At 38.5% G+C, this 16,392-nt stretch overlaps 1 protein-coding gene across 5 annotated transcripts in view; it reads right to left on the minus strand.

Annotated features, from left to right (window-relative positions):
* The window catches only part of MAST2 (microtubule associated serine/threonine kinase 2), a 221,440-nt gene that overhangs the window by 171,684 nt on the left and 33,364 nt on the right, over nt 1–16,392 (minus strand). For 4 of the 5 annotated variants that reach the window (XM_032429999.1, XM_032429995.1, XM_032429988.1 and 1 more), the window contains exons 2-3: nt 13,777–13,924; nt 10,187–10,329 (exon numbers count right to left, since the gene is read on the minus strand). In XM_032429999.1, coding sequence (XP_032285890.1) covers nt 10,187–10,329; nt 13,777–13,924 — 291 coding nt within the window. Of the gene's footprint in view, nt 1–10,186; nt 10,330–13,776; nt 13,925–15,162; nt 15,211–16,392 lie in introns of those variants that run through there. The other variant, XM_032430000.1, reaches the window with a different exon arrangement.

Consider the following 16,392-nt stretch of genomic DNA (forward strand, 5'->3'; position numbering starts at 1 on the left):
CTTTAATTTCTCTCAGTAATGTTTTATAGTTAAAATGTACTGATCTTACAAATATATTCTTAAGTTTATATTTAGTTATTACATATTTTTAAGCTATTGTAAATAGTAATGATTTTTAAATTTCAATTTCTAATTGTTCATTGCTGGTATAGAGAAATACAATTGATTTTTGCTTTTTTTCATATATAGATTTTTGTATAAAACACGGATAAGAAAATGAAAACGTGAGCCACAGCAGGGAGAAAATATTTAAAAGGATATTATCTGATATACAACTAGTATTGGAACAAAGAATTCTTAAGACTCAAAAATAAGACCAACAAAAGATTTGAACAGATACCTCATCACAGAAGATATATGAATGGCAAATAAACACATAAAAAGTAATTCAACCTCATTAGTCATCAGAGATGCAAATTAGAAGCAAATGTTAGTGGAAATGCAAAAATGCCACTTTGGAAAACAGTTCGGCAGTTTCTTATAAGGATTAACATACACTTGGGGTGCCTGGGTGGCTCAGTCGTTAAGTGTCTGCCTTGGGCTTGTGTCATGATCCCAGGGTCCTGGGATCGAGCCCTGCGTCAGGCTCCCTGCTCCATGGGAAGCCTGCTTCTCCCCCTCCCACTACCCCTGCTTGTGTTCCCTCTCTCGCTGTGTCTCTCTCTGTCAAATAAATAAAATCTTAAAAAAAAAAAAAAAAGATTAACATACACTTACTCTATATCCCAGCAATCTCATTCCTAGGTATTTATCAAGCAGAAACAAAAGCATAAGCCCACACAAATACCTCTACACAAACTTTCATAGGAGCTTTCTCAGTAACAGGCAAAAACTAGAAACAATCCAAATGATCAACTGATGAATGGACAAAGTCTGATTATACCCATGCCAAAGGAATACTTTCAGCAATAAAAAAAACTGCTGATACTGAAAACAATGTGAATGAATCTCAAAACCATTATGCTAAGTAAAAGAAGTCAAGACAGAAAAGATTACCATACTACATACTTCCATTTATATGAAATTCTGGAAAAGGCAAAAATCACAGGGACAGAAAACAGATCAGTGGTTGCCAAGGGCTAGGGGAGAGAACAGACTGCAAACAAGAGACAGGGAATATTTTGGGGTGATAGAAATTTCAATACCCTGATTTTCCATACCATATCATGTTTGGTGGTAGTCACAACTATATACATCTGGGAAAATTCATCAAATTGTACACTTAAAATGGGCGAATTTTATCCTATGTAAATTATACCTCAATACAACTAATTATGATATAGATACAGAGATCTCCAACTCTCACAGTAGAAAATGCAAAGCTACAGCTACAGAAAGGTAAGACTGAAAGGGGAAGTTGCTCAGTTTAGAATCTCTTTATAACACAGAAGTGGGTAAAAGAAAAATCTATGGGTATTGCTCTTTGAAGTCATTATGTGATAATTAAAGAATAATCATGTCCATCAAGAGATGAATGGATAAAGACGATGTGGTATATATATGTATGTATATATGTATGTATATATACACACACATAGATAGATACACACACACACAAACACACACACACACAAAATAGAATATTACTCAGCCATCAAAAACAATGAAATCTTGCCATTTGCAACAACATGGATGGAATTAGAGGGTGTTATGCTAAGCAAAATAAGTCAGAGAAAGACAAATACCATACGATTTCACTCACATGTGCAATTTAAGAAACAAAACAGATGAGCATAGGGGAAAGGAAGGAAAAATAACATAACATGAAAAATAAAACAACATGAAAACAGGGGTTCCTCCCCAGCCGCTTGCTGGAGGGGAGATTGCGGGGTGGGGGGGATAGGGTAAGTGGGATGGGCATTAAGAAGAGCACTTGATGTAATGAGCACTGGGTGTTGTATGCAACTGATGAATCACTAAATTCTACCCCTGAAACTAATACACTATATGTTAACTAAATTGAATTTACATAAAAAAACTTTTTTTAATCATAAAGATCTAAAAATACATAATAAAGTTTAACCATATTTCAAATGCTTTTTAAAAAAAGAATGATATGAAAAGGTTCTAAGTAGTATCATGGATTTTTAATTCCTTTAAAAGTGTACCCCAGGGGCGCCTGGGTGGCTCAGTTGGTTAATCGACTGCCTTCGGCTCAGGTCATGATCCTGGAGTCTCGGGATCGAGTCCCACATCAGGCTCCCTGCTCAGCGGGGAGTCTGCTTCTCCCTCTGACTCTCCTCCCTCTCATGCTCTCTGTCTCTCATTCTCTCTCAAATAAATAAATAAAATCTTTAATAAAAAAAAAAATAAAAAATAAAAGTGTACCCCATATATGCCCACCTCAAAAATACAATAACAGGGGTGCCTAGGTGGATCAGTCAGTTGGACATCTGACTTTCTTTTTAAGATTTTATTTATTTAGGGGCATCTGGGTGGCTCAGTTGGTTAAGCAAATGCCTTCAGCTCAGGTCATGATCCTGGAGTCCCAGGATCGAGTCGTGCATCGGGCTCCCTGCTCAGCAGGGAGTCTGCTTCTCCCTCTGACCCTCCCCGCTCTAATGCTGTCTCTCTCATTCTCTCCCTCTTAAATAAATAAATAAAATCTTAAAAAAAAAAAAAGATTTTATTTATTTATTTGAGAGAGGGAGAGAGAGAGAGGGAGAACACAGAGGGAAAGGGAGAAGCCGAGAGAGCTGATCAGAGAGCCCAATGTGGGACTCGATCCCAGGACCCTGAGATCATGATCCAAGCCAAACACAGACACCTAACCAGCTGAGCCACCCAGGCACCCCAACGGCATCTGACTTGATTTTAGCTTGAGTCATGATCAAGCCCCTGCAATGGGCTCTGTGCTCAGCAACAAGTCTGCTTGAGATTCTCTCCCTCTGTTCCTCCCTGCTATTCGCACTCTCTCACGTTCTAATAAATAAATCTTAAAAAAATGAGAATTTTAAAAATGCAATAATAAAAGCCTTAAATAATCAAAGCCACTAAACACCCACTAGAATGACTATAATTAAAAAAAAGAAAATAACAAGTATTAGTGAAGATGTAGAGAAATTAGAACTCTCATACATTGTTGGTGGGAATGCAAAACAATGCAGCCACTGTGGAAAACAGGTTAGGGCTGGGATGAAGGTGGAATGGAGAGTGACTGCTTAATGGATAGAGGTTTTTCTCTTAGGGTGATAAAATGTCTTTGAACTTAACTCCAAAGTTCAATCTGGTGTTGAGCTTTGGTTCTTTAAAGCTTACTTTTCTCTCTGTTAAATTTCATTTGCTGGTTCCTCTTGAGCCATCATTTCTGTTTGTGAGATTCTGACTGAACGTATTCAACATGGAAAATGTGCCATCACCATATGTGAAAAGCGTTCCTTCTATGTGTTTATTAAAGAAGTTGATGAAAATGATTATTAAGACAAGGACAAGAATAGAGATCTGTGTGACATCATTTGAGACTGGTACTGACACATTAAAAATCAACCTTCTTTTGCAGACATTATACTTCAAACAAGTATTAATCCAACGAGCTGTAATATTAGCAAATATGTTCCAAAAAGTTCTTTACTCATTTAATAAGAAATTATACATTGCTTACTATGCGCCACATATAATGCTACATGTAGATTAGAAACATGATGATGGAGAGTCATTCTTTGCAAATGATCATTTCTATTGTTAAAAAGAAAACCACAGGCCCAAAATGGCATCACTTAGGTTAAGGCCTCAAGTCAGTAAACCAAGACTTAATACCTAACTGCAGTTTCAACCCCCAGGAATATAACCTTTAACCCATCTACATGGACTTTCCTGGTCAATACTAGGAAATTTACTAATAGACTCCTATTCCCCTTAAAAGGGCAACCTTGCCTAAATAATGCATTCCCTGCTAATAAATTCCTTTCTTCTGTCTTAGTATGCCCTCTTCCTGCCTTTAAAAACCTTTTTCTTGCTTAACTCCTTGGAGCTCCCTTCTACTTGCTAGATGGGATGCTGCCTGATTCATAAATCATTTAATAAAGCTAATTAGATCTTCAAATTTAGCATCATTCCTGTAAAGGCAATGTCTGCCAACAAAGTAAAAAAAAGAATCCCAAAAGTACATTTGGAGAAGCAGTCAAATCCTACCAATTAAAAGATTCTTGGGATTTACAATTCTCCTACTAAAATGCCAATATTCAGTACAGTTCACTGGTTAGGCCAACCTTTATACTGAGGTATAAATTACTTGAACCCAACATTCTGATTTCGAAGAAAAAGTATCCAAGCCTAACCCTTCCATCTGTGATCTCTGTCTCTAGTTCCTCACCACCCATTTGCTAATCTCAATGAAAACTCATTCACTCAATAATTAACTATTGTACATTATAATAACCATTATAGGAAGCTATCAAAAGATTTTAATCAAGTGAATAGCTAAACACTGGTGCTGCATAAATATTAACCAAATGAAAAAACTGGAAGACAAAGCTAAAAGAAGGTACAGCATAGGTTATGCAGTTAAAGGTATTGTAGTAGCACTGGGTGGTAACAGATGGTAGCTACACCTATGGTGAACACAGCATACCATACAGACTTGTTGAATTGCTATGTTATACACCTCAACTAATGTAACACTGAGTATCAACTACACTTCAATTAAAAAAAAAAAAACTAGAAAAAAGAATAGACATGATCAGATTTGTTTTTGAAATAAGACTTTAGAGTGAAGAGTGGCCTGGAAAGGAAGAAGACTGAATATGGTGTTCACATAACGAGGACACTACAATTATCTAAGCAAAAAGACTGTAAATATGGCTTAGAATGGGCCACAACTGTGGTGAAAAAAATGTAGACCACCTGGAGATGTTGGGAGCTAAGGCTCTCTGGATGACTGGATGGGGAAGGGAGGAAGGGTAGAGGAGGAGTCAAGAAGGAGTTCCAGGTCTCTAGCTTTCAGCTTTTGGTGGGTAATAACTCTACTTAACAAGACAGGGAACAACCAAGGAAGAACTGGTTTAGGGGAATAGAAAGGCAGAATAAGCAGATGGGAGTCTTGAGGCGCTTGGGTGGCTCAGTCAGTTAAGCATCTGCCTTCAGCTCAGGTCATTATCCCAGGATCCTGGAATCGAGCCCCAAGTCAGGCTCCCTGCTCAGCTGGAAGCCTGCTTCTCCCTCTCACTCTGCCCCTCCCTCTGCTTGTGCGCTCGCACGCGCTCTCTCTCTCTCAAACAGATAACCTTAAAAAAAAAAATCTTTTTAAAAAATTTAAAAGATAAAAAAAATGGAGTCTTAGACATGATGATATAGTTCAATGGATTCATGTCAGAAATACAGAAGACAAAGATCAAAGTTTTAGGTATTACTTAACATATTCACGAGAAAGCAAAGCAGAAATTAAGTTTATTTTAAAGATGTGAAAAAAAGGCTCAAATAAGTTTAGTCTTTACTCAAATTCAGACAGCTAAGTGTCAGACACATCTTGCTCTTCCAAGTTCTAATCCAGAGGTGTTTCTCCCATGCCACTTTTAACACTAAATTTTCAACTGTATAGAAATTTTTTTAAAGACAAAATTAATCTTGGACAAGATGTCATCTAAGTTTTTTCCCATCTGGGAGCATATATATATATATATATATGCCCTGGAAGCCACTAATCAGGAATCATGGTTTCTACATATATGGGGGAAATGGGTCTTCAGAGAAATCCTCTCAACTGGTACTAGGAAATGAGGGATAAATCTAAAAATCTCTTCATAAACACCTATCACCTAGATGGCCTCAAAATGAAAATATTTGCAGGGCGCCTGCGTAGCACAGTTGGTTAAGCGTCGAGTCTTGGTTTGGGCTCAGGTCATGATCTCAGGGTCATGAGATCGAGCCCTGTGTGGGGCTCCGCGCTCAGCACCATGGGGCTTCTTAGGACTCTCTCTCCCTCTGCCCCTCCCCGCTTTAAAAAATAAATAAATAGGGGTGCCTGGGTGGTTCAGTCAGTTAAGCAACTGACTCCTGCTTTCAGCTCAGATGATGATCTCTCGGTAGTGAGACGGAGCCCCATGTCGGGCTCCACCTCACATGGAGTCGGCTTCAGATTCTCTCTCCCTCTCCCTCTGCTTCCCACCCCCAACCACTCATGTATACATGCTCTCAAACAAACAAATAAATTCTTTAAAAAGAAAAAATATTTGCTACATTGAGCTTCTGGCTATCCGTTCTCCAGACTCTGGTCAAGTCTAACCTCCAGCAAACTTATCTCCCCAATAATTATACCCAAGAATAATTATTCTTGTCCCCTTTTAGTTATGTTTCAAGTCATAATCGACAGTTCATTAAATGTTAAAATGTTAAAATTATTTGTTATATATGACTCCTGTTGACCCAAAAATTCATTGGAGGCTGGGTCTATGTAGCAATAAGTCTATTAAGAATGAGAATACATGGTAGGAGAGATTCTTCAGAAATGTCGCAGCCAGAAGCTGGGATGGCAGTACCCAGGTATATTCCAGTGTGGGGTAACTCAAAGCAGGAAAAGATATTCAATACCAACTAGCAAATGTGCCACATAAGGGGTGCCTGGGTGGCTCAGTCGTTAAGCGTCTGCCTTCGGCTCAGGTCATGATCCCAGGGTCTTGGGATCGAGTCCCACGTCGGGCTCCTTGCTCAGCGGGAAGCCTGCTTCTCCCTCTCCCACTCCCCCTGCTTGTGTTCCCTCTCTCGCCGTCTCGCTCTCTGTCAAATAAATAAGTAAAATCTTTAAAAAAAAAAAAATGTGCCACATAAAATATCCTTGGATGGGAGAATGGAAAGGGAGGAACTAGCCTGAAGTTACTATAGATAAGTGAATAGCTCAGGAAAGAAAGGCACAGGAAAAAACAAAAAGCAGATCCTTGGGAGCAGAGAAGTAACTAAATAGAGGTCTAAAGAAATAATGCTTTTACAAATCCATATACAAAATAGATAAATAAACCAACTTTTTAAATGGGCAAAATATATGAATAGACATTTCTTCAAGAATGTTTGCAAACAGCCAATAATCACATTAAAAGATGCTCAATGTCATTAGTCATTAGAAAAATGCGAATCAAAACCACAAGATATCACTTCAGACCCACTATGATTGCTAAAATCAAAGACAGACAATAGTAAGTATTAGTGAGGATGTAAAGAAATCAAACCCCTCATACACTACTGGTAGGAATATAAAATGGTACAGCCACTTTGGAAAACAATCTGGCCATTCCTCAAAATGTTAAACACAGAGTTACCATACAACCCAACAATCCTAAGTATATACCCAAGAAAAGTGAAAACATGTCCACATGAAAATCTTTAAACAAATGTTCATAGAAGCATTATTCATCACAGTAAAAAGGTAGCAACAACCCAAATATCCATCAACTGACAGACAAAATGTGGTATATCCATACAACGGAATATTATTCAGTGATAAAAAGGAATGAAATATTTCATGCTACAATGTAGATAGACCTTAAAAACATCATGCTAACTGAAAGAAGCCAGTCACAAAAGGCCACATGTTATAGGAGTCAATTTATATGAAATGTACAGAATAGGCAAATGTTCAGAGGCAGAAAGTAGATTAATGGTTACATAGGGCTGGGGGGATGGGAGGATAAAGAGGTGACAGCTAAAGGGTATAGGGATTCTTTCTGAAGTGATTAAAATGTTCTAAAATTGACTATAATGATGGCTGCATATATCTGTGAATATACTAAAAATCACTGAAGAGTACAGTTTAATTGGGTAAATTGTATCTTATGTGAATTATATCTCAATAAGCCTTTAAAAAGAAAAAGTAATTCAGAAATACTCTACTTTGGTTGGCCTAGGCTAGGACTCCAGCAACCTCAGTCCAGGAATTCCCTCTGCAACACAACACCTTAAAATAAAACTTCAGCTTTATTTTAGTGGCAGTTAACTCTCAAAAGGGTGCATGTTAGAACCAGTTATAATGCTTTAAAGAAAATACTGATCCCCTGGGGCGCCTGGGTGGCTCAGTCGTTAAGCGTCTGCCTTCAGCTCAGGTCATGATCCCAGGGTCCTGGGATTGAGCCCCGCATCGGGCTCCCTGCTCAGCCGGAAGCCTGCTTCTCCCTCTCCCACTCCCCCTGCTTGTGTTCCCTCTCTCGCTGTGTCTTTCTCTGTCAAATAAATAAATAAAATCTCTAAAAAAAAAAAAAAAAAAAAGAAAATACTGATCCCTAGGACCACCTCAGTCCCACTGGATCAAAATCTCTATTATGTGGGGGTGCCTGGCTGGCTCAGTCAGTACAGTGTAACTCCTGATCTCAGGGGTTGTGAGTTTGAGCCCCATGATGGGTGTAGAGATTACTTTTTTTTTTTTAAGGTTTTATTTATTTGAGAGAGAAAGAGAGAGCACGAAGAGGGGGAGGGGCAGAGGAAGAAGCAGACTCCCCACTGAGCAGGGAGCCTGACACAGGGCTGGACCCCGGGATCATGACCTGAGCCAAAGGCAGATGCTTAACCGACTGAGTTACCCAGGAGCCCCAAGAGATTACTTTAAAATCTAAATTAATCAATCTCTATGATAGGGTACATAGATCTATATATATGTTTTTGTATTCCAGAGATTAAAAGGAAGATGTGAGGCTTTAATAGACATGCTGAGAACAAGTGAGGAAATTTGAATATAGTCTTTCTATTAGATGCTATTATTAAATTGATGTTAAACTTCCTGGATCTGGTAATATATTGTGGTTATTTAGGAGATTGTCCTTGGTCTTACAAAAAAATACTTAAGAGTGAGGTATCATAAGGTCTGTGACTTGCTTTGAAATGTTTCAGGGGGAAAAAAAATACATACATATACACAGATAAAGCAAATGTGGCAAAATGTAAGTTACAACCAAATTGACCAATCTAAGTAAGTTTATGTGGGTATTCACTGTATTTGAAATTTTCAAAATAAAAAGTTAGGGAGCGGGAAAGTTCCTGATTCTTCCTATGGCCTAAGAGTCACAAACTTCAGGTCATAAGGAAATCTTCTGATCCAAAAATTACCTTCCCACCTGCTATAAGAAAACTATTTCCCTATCACCACTTCCCAGAATGACAAATGGACAAAGCTTTCTAATCTATACATGCCAACCCAAAAGATTTATAATCCCAAAGAACAGATGAGATTATATTTTAATGGGAACAAGTTTCTGTTATTGTACCCTGGAAATTACTAGTGTGCCTTGTCCTTTAGGAAGAATGTGAGATCAGCAGGAAGTCAATGGGTACCTTCAATAAAAAGGCAGAGGTATTGAGGATAAAAGGGTAGAAGATGCAATCACAGGCAGAAAACAACCTGCCCAGACTACACAGCTTAACTTTGTTAAATTCTATCATACAAATTCTAGACAAAGAAAAGGCTCATTCTTGCATCCAATATATACTAAACTGCCCACTATCCTATCCTCATGTACTAAATATGTGTATCACAGAACTATACAAAGAAGCAACATAACTTCACAAGGTTAAGAATCCTGTCTATTAGAAAGCTCTTTCCCTAGGGACGCCTGGGTGGCTCAGTCGGTTAAGCGTCTGCCTTTGGCTCGGGTCATGATCCCAGTGTCCTGGGATCGAGTCCCACATGGGACTCCCTGCTCAGTGGGGAATCTGCTTCTCCCTCCCCCACTCCCCCTGCTGTGCTCCCTCTCTCGCTGTCTCTCTCTCTCTCTCTGTCAAATAAATAAATCTAAAATCTTAAAAAAAAAAAAAAAATAGAAAGCTCTTTCCCACAGGGCGCCTGGGTGGCTCAGTCAGTTAAGCGTCTGCCTTCGGCAGAGGTCATAATCCCTGGGTCCTGGGATCAAGCCCCACATTGGGCTCCCTGAGCAGGAAGCCTGCTTCTCCTTCTCCTTCCCCTCCTGCGCTCTCTCTCGCTATCTGTCTCGCTCTCTCAAATAAATAAAATCTTTAAAAAAAGAAAGCTCTTTCCCAGAAAATTTATTCATTCAATCAACCATACTAAGTCTTTTTCTGGACTCTCCCTACATAATCAGTACCAGTGACAGCATAAGAGAGCAATCAGAATACATTCAATTAAATTCCATTTTTTCTATACTTTACTTTGAAAAATTAAACTATCCAAATCCTAAAAAGAAAAATAATAAATGTGGCCATGGCAATCAAGAATTTGTTCATAGAGCAAGGGACTGTCTTGACTAACACTTACCAAACCAGCAGTAAGAGAAGGTGCAGATTGTCCAAGGGACTGGTTCCTCATTCGAACCAGGTTTGATGCTTCTCCTGAAGACTGCCAAGTCACCTGTCCCACACTGCTATGCACACTGCTGGACAAGGGGAGCAGCTGCTTACCTTCAAACACAAGGTTTGGAAAATATGCTTGTAATTATTTATTAATTAATGAAAATATACAACGATATCAAGTGGATAAAAATATAGTGATCCAAAACAAAATGAAGTTCTGCCATATTCATTTTAGAATCTGTAGCCCTTTAAAAATTCCAACTATCTTGGTGGAGAGGAGAATTGTAAATGGAATACTGAAACTGAATTGACTATTTTAAATTCTCTGTAATATCCATCACCATGCCAGCACCCACCCTAGCAGGCTGAGTTTTCCAGTCCCTTCCACGTTACTTAGTTTCTCACCAACTCAATGCAACATGAGTGGAGCTGACAGCATCTCTAAACAAGTTTGGTCCTTAGGTTTCCAGAAGATGAACACTGATTCTATAATGCTCTGGCCAGACTCCATGTGTTCAGTCCAGGTTGACTGACTGACTGCCTTAATCCCAATGAAAGACTGCAATAAAGTCACTTATAAAAGACTGAGTATCAAGAATTGCAATGACTTTCTAATTGAGGTGCAAGTCCTATTTCAATCTCTTCCATCATAATGTTCCTCACATTGCTGCTAGTGATTTAACCAAAATAAATGTGATAGCATTCCCTGCCCTAAAAAAACTTCTGATGACTCCCTACTATTCAAAATTAGCCAAACTTCTAAAAAAATTAAAGAGATCCTCCTCTATAAATCCAGATTATCTTCCTGGGCTCATCTCCTTCAACTCTTTTCCACACCAATTTGCTCACTCAACTTCAATATTATGCTCTGTATTTTCACCTGGATTTATCTTGATCACCCAATTCACTTGAAACCTTTCCTCTTCCTGGCAAAATCCTATTCAACATGGAAATACCCACTATAATAAAGGTGTGAGCAAACGGAGTTTTTAGTTTTGCTTTTGGTACAACATATCCTTTTATTGCAAACAAAATGTGATGCAAATTATTTGGAGGGCAATTTAGCAAAACTTACTAAAATTTTAATGTTTGGACCCAGCATTCCACCTGTAGTAATGTAGTATAATGAAAAAATAGACCAGAATGCTCACCTTAGCAATGCTCACCAGAATAAAACTGAAAATAAATGTTTATTACAATTTAAAGAAATTGTAGTATCTCCACATAATGAAATACTGAACCCATTAAAAATAATGAGGCAGCTCAAAATGTAGTCAAGAGAAAAATATTCAACATTTCCTGATGAGTAAAGAAAGCAGAAAGGAAGTGTGTGCCATATGATCCCAATTTTTATTTATGTATTTTTTTTAAAGATTTATTTATTTATTTATTTGACAGAGAGACACAGTGAGAGAGGGAACACAAGCAGGGGGAGCACGAGAGGGAGAAGCAAACTCCCGGCTGAGCAGGGAGCCCAATGCAGGGCTCAATCCCAGGACCCTGGGATCATGACCTGAGCCGAAGGCAGACGCTCAACGACTGAGCCACCCAGGTGCCCCCAGTTTTATTTAAAAAAAAAAAAAAAAGTTTGTGTATATTTACATAAATTTTTAAATGTATGTTTAAATATAATGGAGTATATATAAATGGTTGGAGGAAGGGAGACAAAAGAAAGTAAAGATTAAGAAGAACTTTTCACTTTGACATAATGCATGTCTTTGAACTCAAATTTTTTATTACTAGCATATTTACTTTTTTAATCAGAAAAAATGCAATGTTTTTTAAAAATCTAGTTATCTTTCAAGTCTGTTTGCAAATGTATGTTTATTGGAAAGCCTTCCCATAAAACCCTCTACAAATAATAGTTCTCTACTCAAAACTCCCATAAGGCCACAGCAGAGACAGCCTGCCTGTTTTCTTTCTGCAAATGTTGTCAAGTTCTCAGATCATCTGCCTACTCCTCATCTATATATTCTAAAGGAAAGCTAGCTCCTTGACTTACCCTATCCACATATACAAAGGCTAGTATCATCTCTCTATCTCCCTTCAAAATAAGAGCTTGCTGGAGAAAAGAGGTTTATGTACCCGCAAAAGAAACCCATTTGGATATATACTAGTCTGGGCTTGAAATGTACTAAGGATTGCCAAGAATTTGAGGAAAACAAACAACATAAGACAGAATGAATAATACAAACAAATGGAGACACTAGCCCTTTAGTAAAGAAATAACTCAGAAAAAAAAAAAACTTAAAAATTCTAATTATTCTTACAATGATTCAAGAGGCTAATATGCAAAATATTCCCAGTTAAACATGGCTGACTGAGCACATACTTTTATCTTTTGTCACCCAGGACAGTAAATGAGAATAAAGAAGTAAAACAAACAAAGGCTATAATGAGGGAGGGGGGATTAACTGAGGAGATGAATAAAATTTGGGGAAATCTAAAACAGATGAATCATAACCAATGGAACTGGGCAAAGAAAGACACAAGGTATAATAAGCATAGAGGAGGTTGCAGTTAAATGACAGTTAAATGAGATAGTAGGCTACCCTACAAAATCTTAGATAAATTCAGTACTCAGAAATGCAAGATACCAAAGACGACATAAAATTAAGATGTAAGGCTGAACTCAGATTAACTGAAAATCTATAAAGACTCAAACACAACCACATTCTCACATTGTACCACCCAGTAACCAATAGCCAATTACCCCACAAGATAGAAGGGATATGGCATCTCAGAACAAGGCAATGGATTCTGGTTATTAGGTGCTCAAAAGAGTTCATTCAGAAACAAAAGAAAACTTTTTAAAAAAATTAATACAAAAATCAAAATTCTATTTATTCATACAATATTTGTAAGGTAATACATTCTTAAAAGAACAGAATACTATGAAAACAAAAAAATGGCTCTATGTGATTAAATACATGCTTGGCAAAATAATTTCAATAAGAGTGGAAAGATAAAGCCAAGGGAACAGTCCTGAAAAGGGACAAAATAAAAAGAAATTTACAACTGGCAAGTACAGGTGGATTATATTTTCTTCTCTACTAATCTAGTATTTTTAGCTGAGGCCAAATGGATTCTCTTTTTTTAATATTCTATTGATTGCTTAAAATTATGTCACATTTTAATTGTTTCCTATTTGGACCATGACTTCCTTGTATCATTTCTTCCCCGTGAATTTTTTAAAGACTTTTCTATGGGGAAGGTGGGGAGGCACTGCAGGCTTTGGAACAGATTTTGAAAATGGGAAAAAGAAAATCAGAAGAAGCAAAGGATGTGAAGTCCACAGAAGGAGCAGAGAGCAAAAGTCAAATTCAAAGAGAATAACCAGTGATAGTGGTCAACAAGAAAATATTTAGCAGGTTGAGGAGGCTACCATTCAGAGATGTCATGAGGAAGCAGTAAAGAGAGGAAGATGGCCTTACCCATAGGTGTTCTATACAAAACTACCACCAGAGAAGAAGCCATGAAGATGCTAAGTCAGTTGATATACCCTTAAATATTGACAACACAGTCCCACATTTCTTAAAAAACAAAATTACTCACCTGACAGCGAACTGGCCAGGCTTCCTCTCCGCAACTTACAGTCATCCTGACTAAGTTGCCGTTGGAGTTTAGCTTTTCCGGTGGATGAAAATATGTCAGGATTACTGAGCTTCCTAAAAAGCAGGGGACTAAGTCCAGCTATCACATCCTTCAAAGAAAAAAAAGGTAAAATATAAGTCTGTAATGTCTTTTCTGAAAGTGTAAGGACTTTGTATTAAACATCTCTACAACATTCATTGCAGTTAAAAAGTGCCAGCATTTTATACTTTCTCCTCAACAGCTAAAGCCAGAAACATACTTCTTAGTAAAAGCTGTTTGGGTATGCTATGAAGGCTGTGGGACACTGATTATAAAATGTCAAAGGGTGGCACCTGGGTGGCTCAGTCGGTTAAATGTCTGCCTTCAGCTCAGGTCATGATCCCAGGGTCCTAGGATCAAGCCCCACATCAGGCTCTCTGTTCAGTGAGCCTCTCCCTCTGCCTACTGCTCTGCCTACTTGTGCTCTCTGTCAAATAAATGAATAAAATCTTTAAAAAAAAAAAAAAGTCAAAGGGGCACCTGGGTGGCTCAGTTGGTTGAGCATCCAACTCTTAGTTTTGACTCAGGTATTGATCTCAGAGTCATGAGATCAAGCCCCAAGTCAGGCTCCACACTCAGCAGGGAATCGACTTGAGATTCTCTCTCTCCCTTTCCCTCTGCCCCTCCCCCACCCTCTCCTTCCCTCTATGCCCCCCTCTAAAAAAAATAAAAAATAAAGTAAAAAAATAAGTCTTTTTCCACAATGAGTATATGTCTAGTTATATTTACTTTTCTCCTCCTATTCACTCTTCCTATATCCAGTAAAGAAAAGCCTATTTTAGTTTTTAAAAAATGATAAATAGCAGACCTTCCTTTACCTGTTATACAAAGTTAGAAATGCCTCTAACATTCAATTAATGCTAAAATAAAATGTAGAGCTTTCTTTATAGGTCTATGATAGGAGCTAAATATATTTCAATGAAAAAGCACGAAGTACTATGGAGAAAATGCAGACAATATGAAACATTGAGAGGACCTCCTTTTTGCCTTTATTTTAATCCAGTTCATCCTACTCCATCCCAATGCCTGCTCCTTTTCACTCAGTAAGCAGTGTCCAACACATCATCAAGATTCAGACATTTTGGGGGTGCCTGGGTGGCTCAGTCGGTTAAGCTTCTCCCTTTGGCTCAGGTCACGATCCAGGGTCCTGGGATCAAGCCCCATGTTGGGCTCCCTGCTCAAAGAGCCTGTTTCTCCCTCTCCTCCTGGCTGTGCTCTATCTCTGCCACTATCTCTGTCTCTCTCAAATAAACAAACAAAATCTTAAAAAAAAAAAATTTTTTCAGACATTTTGAAGCAAACGCTCACCTAACTGGCAGCATTAAAAGAGAAACTATTTCGGGGCGCCTGGGTGGCTCAGTCATTAAGCGTCTGCCTTCGGCTCAGGTCGTGATCCCAGGGTCCTGGGATTGAGTCCCGCATGGGGCCCCTTGCTCCACGGGAAGCCTGCTTCTCCCTCTCCCACTCCCCCGGCTTGTGTTCCTGCTCTTGCTATCTCTCTCTCTCTGTCAAATAAATAAATAAATAATTTTTTTTTAAGTCAAAAAAAAAAAAACTATTTTGAAAAAAGTAAGAAAAATGAGACATCTTTCATATTTCAATAACGGAAGCTATAACAAACACAGACAAGTTGCACATCAAAGTGATATGAACAGTACAAAGACAAAATGAGAAACATAAAAAGAAACAACTAAAATCTGTGTTACCTGCTGTTTGAAGACAAGACTCAAGTAAATAGTAAAAGCCACAGGGGGGAAAAGAATGGAAAAATGCCAACCTCCTTAAGATTAAAACAAAAAAACAAAAAAAACCCTCTAAGGTCATTCGGTGTGATTGGTGGGTTCACAAACATGAGAAAGTGCCAATATTGGTTGGTAGTGGCTATCCAGAATATAATTTATAAATGCCCACGCATAAAAAAGAAAAGTTAAAGAAAAATAACAGAAGAAACAAGGAACAGTATTTTTTTAATTGGTAGTAAATTGGGGGAGGAGTACAAGATGGCAGAGGAGTAGGAGACCTAAATTTCATCTGGTCCCAGGAATTCAGCTAAATAGTTATCAAACCATTCTGAACATATACAAACTCAACAGGAAATTGAAGAAAAGAATAGCAGCAATTCTATGATCAGATAAGCGACCACTTTCTGGAAGGTAGGACATGTGGAGAAGTGAATCTGAGGAAATATTCCGAACAATAGACCCTGGGGGGAGGGAGCCTCCTTAAGCCGCTACTGGCAAGTGATAGAGCAGCAGAGCACAAAACTGGAACTTTTAGAAGTCTGCTCCGCTGAGGGACTCCACTCCAGTGGCTAAGCGGGGGGTGGAACCCTCACTGGGACAGTGTCGTCTCAGGACCCTTGTGATCACAGGAAGATGAAGGGTGCCTGAGTGCGGCAGAGCTCCCAGGTATCGGAGCAGGGAAGCCGGCTCGGAGTTGCCATAAACCATGATACCCGGCACAGTTGGGCCACTACTCTTTGAGCAGGGACCCAACAAGCAGCAGATTCAGAGAGATTCCCCTTCCCCCCTCCCCCCC

The sequence above is a fragment of the Phoca vitulina genome, unplaced genomic scaffold, assembly GCF_004348235.1.
Source record: "Phoca vitulina isolate PV1807 unplaced genomic scaffold, GSC_HSeal_1.0 scaffold2, whole genome shotgun sequence".
Classification (NCBI taxonomy): domain Eukaryota; kingdom Metazoa; phylum Chordata; class Mammalia; order Carnivora; family Phocidae; genus Phoca; species Phoca vitulina.